This window comes from Xiphias gladius, chromosome 20, assembly GCF_016859285.1.
Source record: "Xiphias gladius isolate SHS-SW01 ecotype Sanya breed wild chromosome 20, ASM1685928v1, whole genome shotgun sequence".
Lineage (NCBI taxonomy): Eukaryota > Metazoa > Chordata > Actinopteri > Istiophoriformes > Xiphiidae > Xiphias > Xiphias gladius.
Window position 1 is genome coordinate 16,352,348 of NC_053419.1, and position 23,848 is coordinate 16,376,195.

At 40.8% G+C, this 23,848-nt stretch overlaps 2 protein-coding genes across 4 annotated transcripts in view; one reads left to right on the forward strand and one right to left on the reverse strand.

The window, feature by feature from the left end:
- The window catches only part of shc3 (SHC (Src homology 2 domain containing) transforming protein 3), a 29,269-nt gene extending 14,822 nt beyond the window's left edge, over positions 1-14,447 (forward strand). The window contains exons 5-13 of the mRNA XM_040158079.1: positions 3,735-3,798; positions 7,579-7,632; positions 8,738-8,789; positions 8,880-9,009; positions 9,102-9,255; positions 9,916-10,009; positions 10,120-10,311; positions 12,196-12,521; positions 12,668-14,447. Of these exons, the coding sequence (XP_040014013.1) occupies positions 3,735-3,798; positions 7,579-7,632; positions 8,738-8,789; positions 8,880-9,009; positions 9,102-9,255; positions 9,916-10,009; positions 10,120-10,311; positions 12,196-12,521; positions 12,668-12,796 (1,195 nt within the window). The 3' untranslated portion in view covers positions 12,797-14,447. The remainder of the gene's footprint in view (positions 1-3,734; positions 3,799-7,578; positions 7,633-8,737; positions 8,790-8,879; positions 9,010-9,101; positions 9,256-9,915; positions 10,010-10,119; positions 10,312-12,195; positions 12,522-12,667) is intronic.
- Positions 14,448-16,250: 1,803 nt separating this feature from the next.
- On the reverse strand, positions 16,251-20,155 carry LOC120806243 (sphingosine 1-phosphate receptor 3). Of its 3 annotated transcripts, none has more exons than XM_040157181.1 (2): positions 19,989-20,155; positions 16,251-19,567 (listed from the first exon to the last, which is right to left on the reverse strand). In XM_040157181.1, the coding sequence occupies exon 2, from the start codon at positions 19,486-19,488 to the stop codon at positions 18,343-18,345; it is 1,146 nt and encodes a 381-aa protein (XP_040013115.1). In that variant the 5' UTR covers positions 19,489-19,567; positions 19,989-20,155; the 3' UTR covers positions 16,251-18,342. The 3 variants fall into 3 exon arrangements, with proteins under 3 accessions (XP_040013115.1, XP_040013114.1, XP_040013113.1); XM_040157180.1 differs by having other exon boundaries at positions 16,251-19,581; XM_040157179.1 differs by having other exon boundaries at positions 16,251-19,676.
- Positions 20,156-23,848: the final 3,693 nt, after the last annotated feature.

The following is a 23,848-nucleotide window of genomic DNA, read 5'->3' on the forward strand; positions in this document are numbered from 1 at the left end:
ACACCCAAGACTAGTTAATATTTGGAGTGTTTTATTAACAATTAAGAGACTCAACCTCATGATTATATAATTCCTTACTGTTGTTAATTGATTTGTGTTGTTGACGCAATACTTTTGTTTGGCAGTTTCTAAACCCTTTACTGAAAATCAATGAACATTTTGAATTAAAGACCAGGTTGGGATTTTAACAGCCACTAATGCACATACATTTTCTTGTGCCAGTATTTTTAAAGTCATATAATACTTCCTGACTTTTGGTGTCACTGTCACAACAGTTTAACATGACTGTGGTGTCACTTAAACCTCAAGGAAAACAAATCTGTTTGCTGTTTGCTATTTAAGGAAAAGGTCATCTTAAATTAAATTCTGTCACTCTCTCCCGGCAAAAAAACAGTCTATGTAACACCTATGTTTTCATGAGCACATAGGCAAATGTAGACAAGAACACATGTCATTTGAGATTATATTGAAATTGATTGTATCTTGTTTAAAGGCTTAATTTACCTCCTACTACAAATACAATACCAACATTTCTTTAAAAACAAAAAACAAAAAATCATTAAACTATCACTACCCAAAATGCTTTTGAATGAGAGCCGCTCGCGACAGCTCAGTGGCAATCGGCTCACACGCATCATGCGACACAATGAAACATCATTTCCATAAATACCTCACTATAGCCAGTTGACACCTTACCATCAAAAGTTATATTATAATGTGCTGTGATGAATTAAGGGATGTGTCTTACTTGATCTATCACGCATTGTACACACGTCAGTTAAATCCAGCAAATTGTCTATAGAGCTACAGATTTTAAAAAATTAGGTTATTGAACAGTTTGTCCTAAAACACAAAATAGAACGATACAGTAGCTTCATTTTTTTAAAATAAAATTGTACTAGTTCAAGCTGAATCACCTAAGGTGCCATGATGATATTGAAATTTACATGCTATTTGAACCTATAGACTAAATTTTGGACTCACGTTATATAATATTAAGAACTTTAATTCCATAGTTTTCAATTTCGTGAAGGAGAAGAGGTGAATATCTGATTCATACTGGTAACTTCCATGTTAGACGGCTAGCCAACTTGCTAAGGTAAGTAACACAGCTCATGCTAATGTCTGTTAGAAGGAATGACAGTATTATAAATACTGTAATTATTGTATTCATAGAGATGGCAGCAATCAAGTTCTAACTTTTAACGAAATCATCTTCCTAATTGGTTAGTTGCTGAAAGTTTTTCCTAGACGACGCTAACTCTACCATGATACCAACTACGTGTGCGCCCGTGTATGACTTGTTTACTGCAGCAGACACACGATGATGGCAACTCAGAGACTGACAATCACTCAGTAGCTTGGACTGAGAAAAAAAAGTTGTGGAAAAGAAAAGCGATGACAGGAGCATCAAAGAACAGCAGACCACAGACGGAGGGAGTGTAGCAAACAGAAAGCATCAGTAGAAATTAGTGGAGAAACATTTTATGATGCGTTGGTTTGAATTGCACAATAAAACTTAATATATTGTATTTTTAGTTCAAATCTGTCAGTGAAAATCTTTAATGTGACCAAACGTTTTAGTGTCTAAATTTTAAAAAATGCTGTTGAATTGTTTACCGTGCCCAATTGCATTATGTCACCCTTGAGTAATTAATACATTGATTTTGTGTCTTTACCACTTGGTTTTTGTCATGCCTTAACAGGAAATTAATTCCAAGTATTAATAACATTTTATCCACGATCCAGCTCTTAGATAACCCCATTTAAAAATCTGATAGGATTTTTGATACTATATGTACTGTATTAAAGTATATTAAGGCTGCCTGTTATCGCAATATGTTTGCATGGAATTTTCTGTGGCTCCATGTGTAGCTTTAAAATCACTGACCAATGTGCAGTGAGGCGAAGGACAATAGTGAATCGGTTTGTGTCATTTCTACTTTTCTGCTTGACTTCCTGAAATCAGTCTAGTGTTAACATTAGCCACGCAGTGGTAAGCCCTCTCTCTCTCTGTCTCCCTCTCTCTCTCTCTCTCTCTCTCTCTCTCTCTCTCTCTCTCTCTCACTGTGTGTATATATGTTTCTCTCTCTCTCTAATAAAGACAGAGATAGTGAAAGACACGTAGAGACAAACGGAGAAAGAAATCTATGTCTCCTGCCGTTGCTATTATTAGATTTCTCCTTCTCTAAAAGGAACTTCTGCTGTGCATGATTTGTCCACCCAGAAAGAATACAGAAATGAACGTTTCTGTCATGAAACCAATATTCACTTTGTCTCAGAGGGGGGGAACTTGACTTTTTGCATCAAACTCTATCTTTAAGCCACTGTTTGATCCACCTATTGTTGTCTGTTAGATAAAAATGATAGCATGGTGATGGCTGCTGCAAATAAAATGGATCGCATATCTCAGAGACAGTTTGAGATTTCACACTGTATACCAGACATGGTTACGTGGTTTCAAGAAGTGCAATGTATTTGTAATAATGGCACCATATAAAACACTCTACACTGCATACTTTGAAACTTAACTCAGGCCTCTTGTGACCGGCGTGATTTCTTTGTGTGTAACAACCTTCAGGCATACTGTAAAAATAATTTATTTTGTTTGTTTTTTGTCTGTTCTCTATTTTAATTATAAGTAACATTTTGTCCTATATTTTAATAGACACAAAATCAAAACAGATTGGAACACCAGCAAAAAACATAGATAGATAGATGGATAGATCGATTGATGATATTACATTGAAGGGAAACAAATCCAAAGAATTTAATTATTAGATTACCACATAACAATAGGAAACTACTGAATTTTAAAAAAAAAAAGCACTTGCTAACTCATGTACCCTAAAGTAAAATTTCCTGACAGTTTGCTTGACAACATCCCCTCCACAGGTGAGTAAAGTCTACAAATGAAATTTGCGGCCCAAAAATCTTCAAAATATACCCACAATTTTGCCTGTCTAGGGATAATTTCTCTCATAAGAATTGTGATAACTGATCAAGGAATAGCCTACGTGTCGGAGTTTAGAGCCAACTTAGCAGCATGGTTATAGAAAGTCCACCACCTGTCCAGACTGAAACATCTCAACTCCTACTCGATGGATTGCCTTGAAATTTGGTCCAGACACTCATGGTCTCCACAGGATGAATCCTACTGGCTTTGGTGATCCCCTGACTACTCTTTGTCTTTGTGTCTGGCCATCATGAGGTTGACATTAAGTGAAATTTAGAAATAGTCGTTGTCAACTGCAACACAATCATGTTACCCTCAGGATGAATTGTAATAATTCTGGTGATCTCCTGACTTTTTATCTCACACCATCATCAGGTCAACGTTTATTTTGTCCAATATTTTGGTTTATGACCAAATACCTGCAAAACTAATGACCTGTGCATCATCCTGGGCAAAACTTATTTCAGCATGCTGACAGTGAAACTAAGATGGTGATCATGATAAACAGTGTATCTGCTGAACATCAGTACTTTACATTGTCATTGTGAGCATAGCATGCTGACGTTAACATTTAGCTCAAAGTTCTCCTGTGCCTATGTACAGCCTCTCAGAGCCACTAGCATGGCTGTAGACTCTTAGTCTTCTTCCTACCAACACAACAAAATATATTTCTTGCCAAAGTGCGTAGAACAGCCTAACCTAATGCCAAAATAACTGTGATTCCGTGGCTGTCTATGGTCACCATCTTGGCTTCATCGTCCTCTCCTCCTCCCTCTAGGGAAGCCATCAGCCTGGTGTGTGAGGCTGTTCCAGGGACCAAAGGAGCTCTGCGGAAGAGAAAGGTACATGGATGGACAGAGAGGGAAGGAGGGAGGGAGGGAGGGAGGGATAGAAAGATGCAAGTGACTGCCACACTGAGAGAGCTGAGAAAATGAATGTTATGTACAGTAGATAGAAAAAGAGTAAACAACATTAGATATTAATTTATCCTTCCACATTCTATATATAGCTTTGCCTCTGTAAGTTATTTTTCTCTCATCCTTCCGTCATGTTCAAAGAGAGGGAAAGCAGAGAGATAGAGAGAGGAAAAAATGATGAGAGAGAGATTGTACTTAGAGAAGAGAGAGGCTTAGGAGAAAGGAGAGACATGAAGAGGTATGGGACTGTGTGCGTGGGCGTAGCTCCAGCCCACGATGCATTGCACGCCGTGCACAGTGCTTAGTGACTCATGTAGTGCACAATATCTGTGATCAGGAGGCTGAGCTAGTGTGTGTGTGTGTGTGTGCGCGCGTGCGTGCTCGTGCTCGCATGTGTTTGTGTTTGTGTGTGTGTGTGTGTGTGTGTGTGTGTGTGTGTGTGTGTGTGTGTGTGTGTGTGTGTGTGTGTGTGTGTGTGTGTGTGTGTGTGTGTGTGTGTGTGTGTGTGTGTGTGTGTGTGTGTGTGTGTGTGTGTGTGTGTGTGTGTGTGTGTGTGTGTGTGTGTGTGTGTGTGTGTGTGTGTGTGTGTGTGTGTGTGTGTGTGTGTGTGTGTGTGTGTGTGTGTGTGTGTGTGTGTGTGTGTGTGTGTGTGTGTGTGTGTGTGTGTGTGTGTGTGTGTGTGTGTGTGTGTGTGTGTGTGTGTGTGTGTGTGTGTGTGTGTGTGTGTGTGTGTGTGTGTGTGTGTGTGTGTGTGTGTGTGTGTGTGTGTGTGTGTGTGTGTGTGTGTGTGTGTGTGTGTGTGTGTGTGTGTGTGTGTGTGTGTGTGTGTGTGTGTGTGTGTGTGTGTGTGTGTGTGTGTGTGTGTGTGTGTGTGTGTGTGTGTGTGTGTGTGTGTGTGTGTGTGTGTGTGTGTGTGTGTGTGTGTGTGTGTGTGTGTGTGTGTGTGTGTGTGTGTGTGTGTGTGTGTGTGTGTGTGTGTGTGTGTGTGTGTGTGTGTGTGTGTGTGTGTGTGTGTGTGTGTGTGTGTGTGTGTGTGTGTGTGTGTGTGTGTGTGTGTGTGTGTGTGTGTGTGTGTGTGTGTGTGTGTGTGTGTGTGTGTGTGTGTGTGTGTGTGTGTGTGTGTGTGTGTGTGTGTGTGTGTGTGTGTGTGTGTGTGTGTGTGTGTGTGTGTGTGTGTGTGTGTGTGTGTGTGTGTGTGTGTGTGTGTGTGTGTGTGTGTGTGTGTGTGTGTGTGTGTGTGTGTGTGTGTGTGTGTGTGTGTGTGTGTGTGTGTGTGTGTGTGTGTGTGTGTGTGTGTGTGTGTGTGTGTGTGTGTGTGTGTGTGTGTGTGTGTGTGTGTGTGTGTGTGTGTGTGTGTGTGTGTGTGTGTGTGTGTGTGTGTGTGTGTGTGTGTGTGTGTGTGTGTGTGTGTGTGTGTGTGTGTGTGTGTGTGTGTGTGTGTGTGTGTGTGTGTGTGTGTGTGTGTGTGTGTGTGTGTGTGTGTGTGTGTGTGTGTGTGTGTGTGTGTGTGTGTGTGTGTGTGTGTGTGTGTGTGTGTGTGTGTGTGTGTGTGTGTGTGTGTGTGTGTGTGTGTGTGTGTGTGTGTGTGTGTGTGTGTGTGTGTGTGTGTGTGTGTGTGTGTGTGTGTGTGTGTGTGTGTGTGTGTGTGTGTGTGTGTGTGTGTGTGTGTGTGTGTGTGTGTGTGTGTGTGTGTGTGTGTGTGTGTGTGTGTGTGTGTGTGTGTGTGTGTGTGTGTGTGTGTGTGTGTGTGTGTGTGTGTGTGTGTGTGTGTGTGTGTGTGTGTGTGTGTGTGTGTGTGTGTGTGTGTGTGTGTGTGTGTGTGTGTGTGTGTGTGTGTGTGTGTGTGTGTGTGTGTGTGTGTGTGTGTGTGTGTGTGTGTGTGTGTGTGTGTGTGTGTGTGTGTGTGTGTGTGTGTGTGTGTGTGTGTGTGTGTGTGTGTGTGTGTGTGTGTGTGTGTGTGTGTGTGTGTGTGTGTGTGTGTGTGTGTGTGTGTGTGTGTGTGTGTGTGTGTGTGTGTGTGTGTGTGTGTGTGTGTGTGTGTGTGTGTGTGTGTGTGTGTGTGTGTGTGTGTGTGTGTGTGTGTGTGTGTGTGTGTGTGTGTGTGTGTGTGTGTGTGTGTGTGTGTGTGTGTGTGTGTGTGTGTGTGTGTGTGTGTGTGTGTGTGTGTGTGTGTGTGTGTGTGTGTGTGTGTGTGTGTGTGTGTGTGTGTGTGTGTGTGTGTGTGTGTGTGTGCATACATGTGATAAATATTAATAATACTACTATGATAGTGCATTTAAGAATGTGGCACCACTGTGTTACCTACTGAGGTAACTAGAATTGCCAGAGGAAGATGGCAACTTGACTTTGTCAATGTACATTACAGTTTTTATCCAGTTATTGGTATGATTAAAGTAGTTTTCTTTCTGGAATGGGGTGATCAGTGGTAGTGTCATGTGTTGCGCTCTACCCTAGTGTCATTCTTGATATTAAAAGCAGATGGTGCCAAAGTAACAAAATAATCCAAATCCTACACGTAGTAACTCACATACGACATTTCTGACATCATGAGGACCAACTCCTCTGATGATGATTCAGAGGACTAGAGCTGCAACAATAAGTCGATCACCAGAAAATTAATTGGCAACAGTTTTGATAATCCGATATGCAATTGTTTTAGTCATTTTCAAGCAAAAATGTCAAATATTTACTGTTTCTAGCTTCTCAGATATGAAGATTTGATGCTTTTCATTGTAGTTCTGGACTTTTGGTCAGAAAAAACAAGACATTTGAAGATGTCATCTTGGACTTTAAATTATAACAGGCATTTAACTATATAGATTTGAAAAAAAATCAGTTGATTAATCAAAGCATAACATTAATAGATAATGACAATAATTGTTAGTTGTAGCTTCACAGAGGACACATCAGAAAAGCTTTGGACAAAGTCATGGACCCTGACTCACTCAACCCCTTTCCCCTCTGCTGCTAACTTCTGGGTTGTAGTTTCAGAAAAGAAGCACTAGTTAAGCTAAACTAGCAGTTGGTTTATGCCTTTGTTGGCTTAAATTGGATTAATCAAGTAATCATTTGGTCTATAAAACATCAGAAAACAGTTAAACTGTCTTCAAGATTTTCCAAAACTTAAGTTGACATCATAGAATTGTTGCAACAGTTCAAAATCCAAAGATATTCAGTATATAGTATCTCAATGTAAGCTATGGAAAACCGGGAAATTCTCCTATTGGAGAAGCTGAAACTGTTCATGCACTGCACTTATATAGCGCTTTTCCAGTCTACCCGAAGCGCTTTACACTAAATGCCACATTCACCCATTCGCATACACATACAGCGCTTTTCTATTCAAACACACACACACACACACACCAATGATACATTGGGGGCCAATTGGGGTTCAGTATCTTGCCCGAGGACACATCGACATGTGGACTGGAGGAACCGGGGATCGAACAGCCAACCCTCCAGTTAGTGGACGACCCGCTCTACCTCCTTAGCCACAGTCATTAAATGTTTGGCATTTTTGCTTGATAAAGGATTTAAATTATTAATTGATTATCAGAATAATTGCTGATTAATTTTCTTTTGATAAAGTAATAAATTAATCAACTTACTGTTGCAGCTCTATACATGTGTGTAGAGTCTGTGTATAATGTATGCAGGGACGTCGGTTAATTCATACTAACTGTATGATTCTGCTCCTGACAGATCATAGCCAACCATCACATGCAGTCCATCTCCTTTGCATCAGGTGGAGACCCTGTAAGTAACCCAGTGGCCTGTGTCAAATTAACTGAAAAAGTGAAAACTTAAACTACTTTATAACAATAACATTTGACTTACTAATACAATTTTTTTTTTAAACATTTTTGCCCTTGTCAGATAATATTATTTTATCAAAAGTTATCTTATATGTATTGATCAGAATTTTTTTTTTCCTTTAGAGCACATTTCCATTCAGTGCATTTATTTAAATTGCAGAGAAGCATATGGTATCATACTGTGTAAAGCCAAGGCTCAGAAGTCAGGTTCAACCGGGGGTAAATTTTTTTTCAGCCCCGCTCAGCGGGAGGCCAACATAGTTTAACAGGCACGGTGAGACTCAGCCCTATGTTTGATTTTTTTATTCATTTTTTTATTTTTTTATTTTTTTTCTCCTAGTATTTATTTAGAAATGTAGTATCTAGTATTTTAGTTGTTAGTACTGTATTTCTTTTAAACGTGAAACAGATGTATAAAGGGGGTTTTAGGGTTGCATCTTAGGGCCGAGGTCATTTTTCCCAATTAGCTAGTGAGTGCTAACAAAGTTACAGCAGCTTATGTTACTGTAAAACTATCATACTATCATGTCTATTAGACTGCTATTTGTGTTTGAGATGCAGAACATAGATTATATTTGTTTGTTAAATTGTTACCTGCAGTTGATTTGTGAAAAAATATGCAAAAGTTAAGCTGTTACCAGGGGGGCAAACATTTTTGGCCGAAGGCCGAATCTTGCCCTAGGGCCACTATTTGCCCACCAAAAGTGTAGATAATTCATATATATAGTCCTGATTTAATTACTCTTGCTGTGACTATAATTACTCCTTTTATGCTGACTCTCACCAAAGACATCTTCCGAAAGATGTTTATCCCTCTTTAAACGTGGCAACAAGGATAAAAACCAAATACCCATCTTATATTACATTATTAGTTATTCCATATTTGGAAAGTATGGATTTCAACCGTCCCATCACTGTTGTTAAAAACAAGTAATCCAATATGTAATAAGAGTGACTTATAAGGAAAAAAGGTTATGGTATTAAGGTATGGTATTCTATATTTGGTAGATATTACGACAGTAAAAGATGTCTTTTTTTTTTTTAAGGACACCACAGATTACGTTGCCTATGTAGCAAAGGACCCTGTTAACAGAAGAGGTAGGTGTTCATTCCTTTAATACTCTGTAGAATATCTCATATCTCAAATGCAAAATGCACATTAAAATTTGTTCCTCTGGCTCTCGTCAGCATGTCACATCCTGGAGTGCTCTGATGGTCTGGCCCAGGACGTCATCAGTACCATCGGCCAGGCGTTTGACCTTCGCTTCCAGCAGTACCTGCAGTGTCCCTCAAGCAAGCTGCCCTCCACACATGACAGGTGAGGTGTTCGTGACACACTCATAAAACACACAAAGGATTTAACCTTGACTTAAGTACTGAGTCTCATGATCAAACCATGCTTTTCCCCAGGGTATTAAACATGGAGGAGCTACCATGGACAGAGGAAGAGGGAGAATCAGTAGAGCATCCTTACTATAACAACATCCCCGGCAAGATGCCGCCCCCGGGAGGCTTCATCGACACCCGGCTGACCAATCAGAATGCAGCCCCTGATGGATGCCAGGTACAACAGAACAGAGTCACTTCTGTTCACATATGGACTGAGAGTGCTTTGATACCTGCAATTTTGGTCGCCATGTCCGAATCAGGGGAAGAAATTACACACTGTTGCGTTTTAGTTCTAGTCCGGTTTGTGTTCACACTGATTCACACTGATCTGGCAGTTTTTGTCATCCAGCATCATCAGAGCTACATGGGGCATTCAGATTTTGGTGACTTTACCGCTTCTTTTGCGTATATTTATGCTCTCTGGTGTCACAAAGAGCTCATGAAGAAATAGCTGATTATGAGCATTATTGGTATGATTAGACTGTAAATTGACGACATGTTGTTAATAATGACAAACAGGTAGAGACGGGACCAAAAAGAGGCGTCTTGTTGCCATACGAGATGATAATCCACTTGGAGGCGCTCCGAGATCCTGCTTTTCAGGCCCTCGCAGTCCAGATGTTTACCACAACGTTCGATTGAAAGCTTTCGCACCGGCCCAAATGACCCATACTAGACAGACAAATGTACCACAGTTCTTTTTAATTGAACCTTAATCTGAATTTTTGCACATCACATAATTAACATCGGGTCATTGTTTTGGTATCAACTCATGATATCCATTTCTGAATACAGAAATATCTTAAATATCCACTGCGTGTCTGTATGTCATCAGATGGGCCCAGGTTCAGTAGATCAAACATATTACCAAGGGCGGCACTGTGGAGAAAACTGGGGGGATGAAAGAAAGCCCATATTCATACAACAGGGTAAGAAAATATATGCTTCCTCCTAATTAAATACTGTACATGTGATATGTTTAATTATGCCAATTGTAACCAGTTAATCACTGACTATGATTGTTTCCCCAAACGTCTAGGATCGTTTGATATAAGCAGTCTGCCTGAGAGCAAAGGTCAGGCACCGAAAACCGCAGAGATGCCCATGTATGTGAACACCCAGCAGATTGATGCCCAGGTGCTCGCAGCACTCCAGGCAGAGGCAGAGAATGTGACAAAGGGCATGGCAGCTGCAGCCAAAGAGAGCCCACAGAAGGACCTGTTTGACATGAGTAAGTCTCGGTTGGCATGTATTGAAGTTTCACCCCCTGTTGGTCAGGTGCTTTGTGGATAGTAGATTTGGAAGGACTCACTGACTTTAAACTTATTTGAAACATCAGTTTTCACATAGTTCAGTACATTTTTGTTCAACTCATGGCGTACCTACAGTGAATTTCAGGTAAGGAAAATTTAAAACTCACCTGTTGGAGCATTACAAAGTATCTGAACAGTATCTGCGCCTTGCCTTCAGAATAACGTTGTAAGATGACTTTTTTAAATCAGAGCTCTTAATTATAGAGGTTTCCTAGCTTTTGTTTCCCAGTGACTCTGGTGTGGCATTATAATAACATCATGTCAGTATGAAGACAATAGGAGGACAGTGTTAATGTCATTGTACAACTTTATTCTCTCCTCCTTTCAACTTCAATTTTAGCTTTGCTATTATGCATGAAAGAAAGGTTACATAAAGATGCGTGTAACTACGTAAGAAGAATCAGTGACACAAATTACATGTGAGCAGTCAACCATACAATTCAAAAGTGAACTGTTATTATATGAAATTTGAGTTGTTGTTTGGAGGGTTATCGTCCACCTACCGTGGCTCTAACTATGTTCCTCTACTCACAAACACCAGCACTTGTACCACACAAGAAAGTAACAATTCAAATAAATTTGATCTATGCAGACTCTTGCATAATACAATCCAGATTGATTTAGTGAATTGATTTTGAACCTTATTCAGTAAGTCATTAATTGCAGTACTATATAATAGGTTATATACTCTATAGTGCTATAAAATTAAATTGACCTATACTAGTCAGTTGTAAATCTGAGGATTTGCTCCACTAGCTCAGCAGAGAAAAAGATCCCTGACCTCAAGTCCATTGTGTGATTGAAAATTAATATTAAAGGATATCAAAGTACATTTTTTTGTATCCTCACAACGACAGAATATGTACAAAGACTAAGTAAGAGACTATGCAGACAAGCTTCGTGGTTATGTCTGTTCAAGAATATCTCTGGACTTTACGCTCGGCCCTGGTGCTTTCTGGTCCCTCCTCCTAGAGCTGCTAAGATACTGGCTCCAGATACTCGTGGTTTCCTTTCCTTCACTCATGTGTCATATATAATGATGATCAAACACTTCATTGTGGTGTATTTCCTGATGAAACAAGGTGTCTGTGCAGGCAGTTTGATTTAACAGGAGAGGCAGGATTTTTTTTAAATCGAATGGGTCTACTGGATTTATGTTCACGCTGACTAGTGCAACATGGGGTCACCAGATTCCCTGTTCTCCTGGAAAGTTAAATGTGCCCTGTGGAGTTTCTCGTAAATAAACAAAGTCTTTGTTTACATTCAGTGTTAGTCTCTCAGACGCATTCTGTGTAATCTTGAGGTAAAAAAAACATTTACAGAGCCAGTTTTTGACCATTTTGAAACCTGCATCATCTACATCCATGTTTACTTGCCAGCAGTCTACTTCTTCCCTGCCTGTTGCGGGTGCATTGCTGCACTTCTTGGCAAATCACTGGCATAGTGTGAAACCATTGGCACGAACGTGTATCATGTGCACGAGATGAGCAAAACTGGGACCCACTCGAAACATTGCTCCACAGCGCTACTAGTGGTCAAAAATTTGACAGGGTACCTGTACACTACCTATCCACTTACACTCTTTTTACCGTTATGAAGAAATTACTAAACTGTTCTCATGCTAAAGTGATGATGGCCTTGTACTTCCAAGAAATTTGTTTAGGTTTTCATACCCGTCATTAATTTATGGATTACCATACTTTACAAACCTCGAAGGCTGTAGGATGTCAAGTTAAAAGCTGTGCCACAGATATCCTTCCTCTCTTAATTCATTATTTTGGCACTGCCCTCACTTATACCAGAGCCCTTCGAGGATGCTATTCAGTCTCAGTCCCATCCGCCATCCCAGGGGCAAGCCCAGTCCCAGATGCCTGGTCTTCACAAGACGGCATCCGTGGACAACTCCAGCCCTCTTCTTGTGCGCTCGCTGGCCTTCCGGGCACAGGAGGAGCTGGAAGGCCAGACGTGGTACCACGGCAAAATGAGCCGCCGTGACGCTGAAAAACTACTGAAAGAAGACGGGGACTTCCTGGTCCGCAAGAGCACTACCAACCCGGGGTCCTATGTACTGACGGGCATGCACAACGGACTTGCTAAACACCTGCTGCTGGTGGACCCTGAGGGCACGGTAAGACGGTCTTAAAGGACCTGTAGTAGTGTGTTAGAAAGGAGATGCTGTAGATAGAGATCACAGATTTGTGAAGGTGTCAGTGTGTAGGAATTCATGAAGTGTGCAAGAAGAGAGAATTATAACACCTCTTTCTCTTCTCAAAGGTACGGACAAAAGATCATGTATTTGACAGCATTAGCCACCTTATCGGCCATCACCGCGACAACAATCTGCCGATTGTGTCGGCGGGGAGTGAACTGTGTCTCCTACAGCCCGTTGGAAGGAAACACTGATGCTTGCAATGCCTGATTGGAAATGGGAAGCTCTGAACAGTCTCTCCTACCATCCTGAAACTTGAAGATGAAACATGAAGAGAAGATGTTTAAAAGCTCTATGCGCTGACAGTGTTTTTGGGAAAATTGGCCCGCAGTTACTTTACTGGAGGCACTGGAAGACGCAAGATTTGTTTAAGATAAAAACTTATTTATAGAACTGTTATTATTTTGTTGTGATGACTGAAATGCTATATTTTTGAGAAGACATAGGTGCATTTGGACATACTATCTTGATTTGGTGTTTTAAAAGATTACAAAAAAAAAAAGACAGTTGTTCTTGTAGTTTAGATGAAGTGCAAATCAAACCTCAAAGAGGTGTTAACAAGAGTATTTTAGAATAAAAACCTGAAATTTTAGTTTTGTCTGTCAAGCACAACAACATTTCTACAGGAACCGTTGGCTAAGAGGTCGGAAACAAAAACAGTTTGGACGACAAATGCTGTTTATAATGAATTACTTAAGGAAAAAATGTCCTTTAATCTCACCAATAGCGTGACAGCTCACTCAATTAGTCACTATATGAAATCTGCTTTCACTGGGGATTAGAACTGAATGTGTTATGCTTTGCAGTAGTCACAAAGTGTTGGGGTGCAAACAGACATCCTTCATAGTGCTGTCAATGGCTTTAAAGATAACCTTTTTTTATAAAGTATTTTCTTGTGTCACAGTCGCATGACTTAAAATCAACTGTTCTTGTGGACATTGTTCGTAGACCTTGATACCCCTTTATTTGAAAGAGGTGCTTGTGTATGCTGACACTGTAAAATATTTATGCTTTTCAACCAGGGATTATTTCTGAATTTGTTTTCTCTGGGTTCTTCTTTTAGGTGTGTAGTCAATGATTAGTTTTGGGGCTTGAGTCATGCAATGGATATTCTCACATTCTTAACATTTTCGGCTTTTTTGTGAACTTTAAAAAGATATTATTATCATTATTATCATTTGAATGATCACAAATGAATAGCACAATCAGAAACTTAGATCAGTTAGATCATCTGTTGTCAGTTGTACCAAGACGGATTACCAATGTTTTGAGACGTAATTTACACTTTTTACTTGCGAGGCTTGATTACACAAATGTAGAGTACACACAGTGTGCGCTCAACACAGAATGTTCACTTATTGATGTTAAACAAAGAGATTTTATTTCTCAGTGTGTGGATATCTTATTGCAAGATTGCTTTATCGCCACTAGATGTCATCACAGAAATACTTGTTTACCCCAGTCAGTCACACTCACTTCAGTTTCCCTGTTTCACCACTTGTTCGTAGTAAAGGATGCTATGTGGCTGTGTATTGCTTGAAGTGCTACAGTACGTGGTGAAACCCAACTCTAAGAGGCAAGTTTCCAACCATCATTGCTTGAAAGGTCATAGTTAATTTGCATGTTGCAGTCCACTGTACACAATCGTTCCTCAGAACAGTTCACGGTATTTAGGTTACACAGACTGTTTTTGTAGAGGGGGAATCAAAATTTCGAAAGAGGCTTACAGAAATAGTGCACAGCAGTTCTGGCAACAGACTTTTTAAATGCTCTCACCCTTACTATTGTCAGTACTCTGATGGATACCAAATGAACGGGGCATTGTATTTGATATGCACTGGACCACTTCAGTTGAACCAAAATCAGCATATGTTCAATGAGTTTGACAAGACAGATGCAATGTAATATAACGTGCCTGTATTTTGCTGCAAGAGGGAGTGTACAGTACATGCATCTCACAACAACATATATTTGGCAGAGAGCAGTATTGGGATCTTGATTTAAGAAAAAAAAAAAAAAAGACAGTTGTTCTTGTAGTTTAGATGAAGTGCAAATCAAACCTCAAAGAGGTGTTAACAAGAGTATTTTAGAATAAAACCTGAAATTTTAGTTTTGTCTGTCAAGCACAACAACATTTCTACAGGAACCGTTGGCTAAGAGGTCGGAAACAAAAACAGTTTGGACGACAAATGCTGTTTATAATGAATTACTTAAGGAAAAAATGTCCTTTAATCTCACCAATAGCGTGACAGCTCACTCAATTAGTCACTATATGAAATCTGCTTTCACTGGGGATTAGAACTGAATGTGTTATGCTTTGCAGTAGTCACAAAGTGTTGGGGTGCAAACAGACATCCTTCATAGTGCTGTCAATGGCTTTAAAGATAACCTTTTTTTATAAAGTATTTTCTTGTGTCACAGTCGCATGACTTAAAATCAACTGTTCTTGTGGACATTGTTCGTAGACCTTGATACCCCTTTATTTCGAAAGAGGCTTACAGAAATAGTGCACAGCAGTTCTGGCAACAGACTTTTTAAATGCTCTCACCCTTACTATTGTCAGTACTCTGATGGATACCAAATGAACGGGGCATTGTATTTGATATGCACTGGACCACTTCAGTTGAACCAAAATCAGCATGTGTTCAATGAGTTTGACAAGACAGATGCAATGTAATATAACGTGCCTGTATTTTGCTGCAAGAGGGAGTGTACAGTACATGCATCTCACAACAACATATATTTGGCAGAGAGCAGTATTGGGAACTTGATTTAAGAAAAAAAAAAAAAAAAAAAAATTCCACCAGATCCATCAAAGCCGATTGAGGCTTTCCTTGATTCATTGTGGCCCATGACCCAGTTTGCTTCTCAGGATTCATTTGAGGAGAGCGCATGAAAGAAAGAGCCAAACATACTGGTATTTTTTAGGGGAAGGTGAGAAGAAAGGGCGCAAAGAATCATTGAGGAGGTTTTTTGTTTTGTTTTGTTTTTTGTTTTATGTTATCTGCCATTAACTTTTAATTTGTCTGATTCTTTGTGACATAATTTCATCAAATCTAATATCTTGGGAGAGGGAATGATGCGCTAAATTTTTTAAAAAGCACTATGCTAATGTAAAGAATTATTTTGAGATCAGTGTTTGTTTCTAACAAGCGAATTTGTAGAATCACCTCGGCAAAATGTGCGATGTTTTGAACAAAGCGTATATACAGCAGGAACAACTCCATACTTGAATCTCTCTGATAACATGACGATTAGCTGCGTGGCATAAAGAAATTACACAACCAAACACAACGCGGGGACACAGATAAGAACGTGGCTTCTTTCCAGATTTCTGTTGATGAAAATGTGCCTTTTATTTGTATAAATGGTGTTTTTATTTCTCTTTCTCTCTCTCTTCAAAGTGCAATAGCTGATCTTCAATGGGGCATGCGTGTTCACTAGAGGTTGTGTTTTGCCCTGCTGCGTGTTGCTGCTTGAGACTACTGTTTTCTCTCTATATCTCTGTCTCTTTATCTCCCTCCCTCCCTCTCTATTATATATTATAAATGTATCATTTCCAGATTCTAAGTATAAATCTTTGTCAGAGAGAATCACACAGAAGCTCACTATTTTGGAACAGGTACAAAAAAAAAAAAATGGAAATAAAAACAAAGAAACAAGTCCAAATGATGTTTACAGATTTAATCTTTTGGTTGTATGGGTTTATCATTATTCTGTATGACTGTTGGCAATAAAACCGTGAATGTGTAGAACCTCTCTGGTATGTTCTGTAATAATCAGTAACACATTTTATGATGCAGAATTTAGACACAGTAACCACAATGTCTTCTAAAATCTTAAAAGGGTTTGTTCATCCAAATTATTTAAAAAAAAAAAAAGTTTTTTCATTTACTTCCCTTGTATCGACTAATGCACGTAGTTTTACCTTTTAATTTGTCCAGATTTCTGCTTCCATCCTAGTAGAACAGAGGTGAACCGATGATTTTTTTTTTTTTTTTTATTGTACTGAAAGCATTGAAAACTAAATATAAGAAATACATCCATAAACAGTGTCCTTGTTATTCCAGATAATCCATAGAACACACTATCAGAAGTTTAAATACAGACTTTTTCTTTTGTTCCAAAAAGTTCAGATGAAAACTGTTCACAGGGACGTATTTTGAATTATCTCGAATAACGGACTATGTTTCTGGCAAGGGATGTTTTAGCTGAATTTTCCCAAATGTTTTTTTAATGCTGTGTGCACCAGAACCACAATTTTCTTCTAGGGTGGAGGCAGAAATCTGGCTGCAGATATCTGGATATCTCTAAACTGCTACAAATAAGTGAAAAAATGTGTTATGTTTTATATTTTGGGTGAACCAACCCTTGTTAACTTCTTTTCTAAAGGGTGTGAGGAAGACACAAGGCATGAAACAAAGCCGAACTGTGCTCTCTACTGGCCACATGAAGGTGTTCGAAGTGAATCATCCTTACGCAGTATGTTTACTTTTTTTTTTCTTTTTCTTTTTTCACTCGTTTCCAACCTAATATTCTTGCATCATATAAACAAATGCATCTAGTTAAGTATTTCTAGTTCACATGCAGCATTCACATGCCTCTCACGACTTGTTTCCTCAGAGTACCAGCTTCATGCTTTCGAAGTTGATACAAAACTTCTCCACTCCCGGAATAATCAGACAACACCACATACGGGACACAGTGGTAACAATTTTAAAATCTGTTACCAAGACGGGGATTGAAGATATTCTGTATTGAACATGCAGCATATCGTGAAAATATCTGATCAGCGTGGAGGACTACCGTCACCACCACCACCAGCAGATGGAGCCCTGGTGTCGCTAAAAACTACTGCTGTTGAATGAACTGCATCAGTTGCATTCATTCTCTGACATGAGCCTGCTAATATAATTACAGTAAATGCACAGTATTCTGTAGAATTAGTGAATACAAACATACAGAATAGACTGCATAGAATAATAAATAACTTCAATTTTTTTATCATTACACTAATAATTGTCTGCAAACATTCTTCATTACGTTGTTTTTGCAGTACTATAATTGCACTTTCTATTAATGGCAGGTGACTTTTCACTTCTTATTTATCTTGGGTGGTCACACCTGTAACCACGGAGGTAAATGTTTTTTTTTCTTTTCTGTCAAGGGTTAGAGCACCGTTCACTCGCATATCATCACTGTCCTCCAAAAAACACGTATCTCCAAAACGTCGGCTTCTCATGAGCTCAGGGGGGAAAAAAAAGATTTGTTTTTAAGCTTTGTCCCACTGCAAGTGTTTAGATAATTCATCAGGTTTTTTTAAATGGTTTATTTTCTCAACCAACATTGGATTTGTCTGTTAACTATATATAATAACCAAATTTGGAGATACATGGTTGTCAGGCAAGAGTGATGAAATATGACCTGTACTTGACAAAGTAAAAATTGAATGTATCATTGAACATATTGGCTTCATACATCAAGCCAATGTCAAGTGCAAACATTTTAATGAGCTTTCCGATTATGGATGATGCAGCTATATCAACATTAAGCACAAAGGAGAAACTGCTGCCCTGCAGCCAGGCCTGAAGTCCGAACTTCAGTCAAGAAATCCCTTTCTTCTAGATCAGTCAAAACACTTTTCATCATCATTTCTGTCCACTGTGACCACCGCACAGGCCAATGAGCGTATTTTAGGACCACCCTCACCTTCTTACTGTAGATTACTTGCTCCCCTCTTTCAGTTTTCTCTGTCACTCTCGAGGACAGTTTGGGCCGCCCCTCCTGCCACCACTGAGACCTTGCCATGGGCCATGTCCATCTCCTGCTCCTTCTCCAGCTCTGCCTGCCTGGAGCCCTGCTGGCTCTGGTTGGGGTTGTTCTGGCTGCTCCACGACTTGCTCCTGCTGCGGCTGGGCTCCAGAGACTGCTTGTTCCCACTGCCATTCACAGAAGCCTTTCCCCTGTAGCAAATGCCACAGACCAGACCCAGGAAGGCCCGTCTCATCTCCCGGCTGGCCAGAGTGTAAATTACGGGGTTCATGGCTGAGTTGAGCACAGCCACTGCTATGAACCAGTCAGCCTTGTAGAGGATGGGGCAGTTCCGCTCACATGCCACATCCACCAGGAGCAGGACAAAGATGGGTGTCCAGCAGGCGATGAAGACCCCGACTACAATGATGACAGTGCGCAGCAGGGACATCGCATGCTCGGAGTTGCTGTGCTTGCTCACCTTCCGGCTGCTGGACTTGACCAGGATGTAGATTCGGGCATAAAGGATTGACATGGCTAAGAGCAAAACCATAAAAACTGTGATACAGAAGGCTACATACTTCTTGGTGTAGAGAGGGAGAACTGTGGAGCAATCTGGGAGGTTGCCCAGGCAGTTCCAGCCTAGAATAGGCAAAGCTCCAAGAGATATGGCAATCAGCCAGCAGGTCCCTATGAGCAGAAACACTCTGTAGTTCTTGTTGGCGTCATAAGGCCTCATTTTGATCATAGTCAGGTGTCTCTCTATAGCAATCGCCAGGAGACTGAAAACCGATGCACCAAGCGCCACAAACATGCTGCCCTCTCTGACAAACCAGAGAGCAGGCGAGAGCTGCAGGGTCTTCTCTCCTGACAGGAGCAGGTTGACCAGGTAAGCGACTCCAGCCAGCAGGTCGCACAGCGCCAGGTTGCCGATGAAGTAGTACATGCGGTTGTGGAACCTGTGGTTTCTCCATATGGCGACCAGCACGGTGAGGTTCTCCAGCACGATGAAGCTGCATATGATCAGGAACACAATGGTTTTGGTGTCCAAAGTGCCAGGGCTCGTGCTACCATTGGGACGGTGGCACAGCTTTCCCGTGTAGTTGTAGTGGAGGGAAATCTGAGGGTTGATCATCTTCAGAGCACCGGCCGCTGACACTGGATGTCAGAAGTGAGCAGGGGGAGTCCAGTGTCAGCAGAGCCGCAGTGTTCAGCTGCAGGGGAAGATCTGAGGGTTATCACAGAAAGCAGCCAATTTATTCTCCCCGATGTTGATGTTATCCAGCAATACAGCTATTCCTGGGTCTGTGCGATGCACTGAAACTGAATAATGGAGTTTGAAGACAAAGTATCATTAAGTCTTGCACACAGCTACAGAAAACTACAAGAAACTAAAATACAGGAAAGGTGGTCTATTTAAAATCAACTGGGATGCTGGTGGTTTGTTTACATAGCCATCCTGGACCATTCCCCCAAATGAAAAGTTTCAATCTCTACCTCGGCTCTTCAGACACGACGATGGCTTAATTCTGAATCATAGTCATATTCTGTCCTGACTGGTTTCACTGAGAGTAAAAGGTGAAGCCAATTAGTCCCTTTTCTCGACGACTCGACAAAAAAGTGAGCACAACTTACCGTGGGATGCTCGCAGCTCAGGTTCACTTGGGAGTCGGACCCGCGCCGAGGGGCACCCGTTTCATTTCCGAGCGGTCGGTTCTCGGTATTTCCCAGATCGGCTTCGGGTTCTGTAATTCCTTCTCCCTGTCGCTCCGTGGCAGGGAGCAGCTCCTCATCCTTCGCTGATCTCGAGACTCCGGAGTTCTCGACAGTTGGCCGGAAAAGTCAACCCCTCCCCCCCCCCCCTGCCCTCCCGCCCCGCTTCGACTCGGGCTGGGGGGGAGCGGAGCGGAGCGGCTGGGGCGAGCGCCGCCGCCGCCGCCGACGCCTGCTGGGTCAGCTCACTTCTTTGAGAAGTTTGAGGACGGAGGTTTGTGGAAGCTCACGGGATTTTTCATTCTCACTGTATTTCGTCCCCGATACGTTAAAAAAAAAAAGTCCCTCAGGAATATGTTTTAGTCGCAGGTAATGTGCAGGACTTTTATTTATTTATTCAGTTATTGTGAAAACAAGTCCTGAAAGTATAATTTATACATTCATTTAATTCACTTCTTCACAAAATGTATTTTTATTTTTTTTTGCTACAATGTGGAAATTGGAAACAATTAGCCGGTTAGGATTTCTTACCCATTCAAGCATTCAGACTAAGAAGTTTTGTCTACATACATGTGAGTCAGAAATGGGTTCATTAACGTGATATTTGTGCCTTTGCTTGAAACTCCTTTGAATCCCTGAATGAGAATACTTTGAGATGGCTGATAGAATCAAAATAACTAGCCTAAAGTAAAAACTGAACTGAGATTAGAAACAGAACTGAAAATAGGACCATGAACTCTAACATCTCTTAATGCACAGTAATATTATGCCCAAAGTTCAATCAAATGTTATATGAATACACGGCAACAAAAGCCTTGTCCCTGCAGATTTACCCACGCATCATACATAGCTAGCTTTAACAAAAGTCTGCAGTCTGTAGTAGCCGATTTTAGATTTTCTCTGCTGTGTTTCCACTTGACGCGGGGCCAAAAAAGAGAAAGTGAGGGCATACATTATGCCGTAAGGGTTTTAAGTTAAGATGACTGCAGCCCATCCTTTGTTCTGGCCCCTCTGTCATGACCTCATATGCAGGAAGGATGGGCTGGGCTGGCAGCGAGAAGAAGGACTCTGAGCATCCGAGAGGCAGAAAGACTGATGATGACTCTTTAAAATAGATGTGACTAAGCCCAATCTAAACTGTGTAGATTTTAAGACTTCCCTGGCTAAAACTCACGCCACCAAAATGTGACTAAGACAATAAACTTCGTTTCCAAACAAAATCCAGAGCTTGCACCAAGACTCAACTGAGTCGTGAGCATTGTGCACTGCATGTGTGCACTAGACTATGACTCAAACGCTAAGAACCTTATTGCTTTACTTTATACAGTGCCAGACCTTTAGCTGCTTGCAATTTTCCCCAAACGAAGCACATACTGTACGGTATTACAGACCAAATCATTAAATAGGCGATCTCTTCCAGTGTCTGTGGTTATTAACCCTCAGGAATGTTCTGTGTGGCTGAATAAACAGCTGTGGTCTGGCACCGGTCCATTAGCATTGTTATAGTTACAATTCTCGGTCATTTCCTGCAGGTCGCACTGTGCCAGCAGCAATGGGAAAATCTCAGGGAAAAAGCTAAATAGTTACCCTGGACCCGCAGCAAATCTGGGACCAATCACGGAGTGGGTCTACGTAAAGGCAGCTGGATTAACAGACTGGGAACATGGTTGGAAAAACCTTGGGTTTTTTAGCAAACTACAGTGATGTGGGGCTCGCATCTGCATTTACATAAACTTTGGGCCAAATATGAAGCCATCAGCAAGTCCAAACCCATAATATATGGTTAGAGTGAGTCTATGTCTATGTGTATTCATAGACTACTGAAGAGGAACATGGGTGGAGGGTTTTCACTTTTGCAGGACCACCCTCACTAAGAAGTGACTTTGTAGGCAGCCACTTCTTTGGTTTAAGCGACGCTGAACTTTTCCCGACGTCTTTGTCAGCAGGACGGTAATTAAAGTTCTCCATAAGTGCCATGTTCCAGCATCAGGAGCTGCACGTTGCCCCTAAATCATCAGCGCACCATATGTGTGAGGCCCTGCTATTATAATGCTAAATCGTTTAAGTATAAACCTACGAGCTGCAGCCCTGCTTTTGAAAGTCCTGTACAATACAGCCTCCCCTTCCTTCAGAGTAGCTGGCCTCACAGCTGGTAAAAGCATTCTTCAGTGAAAGTTTCCACTGCTCAGCTACAGCCCTGGACCCAATACAGTATACAGTTTCTTTGTGACACTATTAGTGGTCGGAAGAAATATTCACATCCTTTATTTGAGTAAAAGTAGCAATACCGCACCGCTGAACTACTCTCTTACAAGTAAAAGTCCTGCATCAAAATTCTACTTAAGTACAAAGTATTATCAGCAAGATATACATAAGAAGGATTTATTATGCCTCATGTCCCCTGTCAGTGGTGTATTATTATATATTACTTTATATAATTAATATTATCAGTACATTTGCATGTTAAGTAGTAAAGCTGGAGCTATGACTAGTGCTACTTTCTATACTGTTGGATATTTGAATCCATAACAATGCATTATATTTTATCGGCTAATTACACATTTTGTACGGAAACCCTTATAGTATTAAGGTTTCCCGATATTTACTTAGCTGCCAAGTAACTGTACTGGAGTAAAAAGTGCTTTTGCTTCTGAAATGAATCAGTCGAAGTACGAAGTAGCATAAAATGGAAGTACTCAAGTAAAGCACAAGTGCCTCAAAATTTAAGTACAGTGCTTGATTAAATGTACTTAGTTGCTCTCGACCACTTGACGTTGTCCACCTTGCTGACAGTGAAAAATCAAATAAAAAATACCACAGACACTGAAGATATGATAGATTTGACTCAGAAATACGGCCTTTTCTCTTTTTTTTCTCTTTTTTTTGACCAACCCCCAAAGCTATTTAAATATCTTTGTACGGGATCTGCTTGCTGTCTGTAAATATAGACATAAAGCACTTGCATAGCAACTCTTGACTCAGGGCATAAACATATCAAAATATTCACAATGAACCATAATGCAATATAAAGGCAGAATGCACTTACAAATGCCCACATGTATAAGGTACTCTAAGGACATTAATAATTGATTGTAATGCAGCTTATTTGACTGGTAAAATAATAGCCTCTCATTCTAAGCAGCGAACTAATGGTTAAATGGGAATGGCTGGATAGAACAAAGATAAGGGCCCTATGCTTTAGCACTATAAGCACATTACAAAATCTATTTGGCCGGCATCAGCGTAGCCATTACTTTGCCGGGGTTTGCCTTGTTCAAGCTCTCAACCCTTCATTAGAGTGCAAGAGCTGGGGTCAGAGCCGTGGGCAGTGGGCACATCCATGTGCAATTAAATGAAACCCTGCCTTTAATTTCACCCTCGCCATTTTGAGGCAAAAAACACACCCCGTGAGCCTGGGCTCGAAATCTGAGGCAGAGTGTCCCCTCCTGCCCTGTGGCTTTGTGGCGGCAGTATTTCTAGACACGGCGGTCTCTTCCATTCAACTTAACAGAACAAGGCCTCCGAGACCTTTCTGAGGCATAATTTCAGCTGTGGCACAGTTTAGTCTAGATCTGCCAACTTTAGAAGGCCACACAAACAGAAATAGGTCTCAACTTCTATCATATCCTTTTGCTGCAGGGATATTTAGTGCTCTAACCTTTAGTTCTTTCAGCACTAAGTGCAGCGCTTTTAATTTTCCATTTCATTTGTTTCCCGCTGAGAGATTAATCCGATGGTTTTATTGAGGTTCTGCCAATGGGTCTGACTTCAATAATACTGAA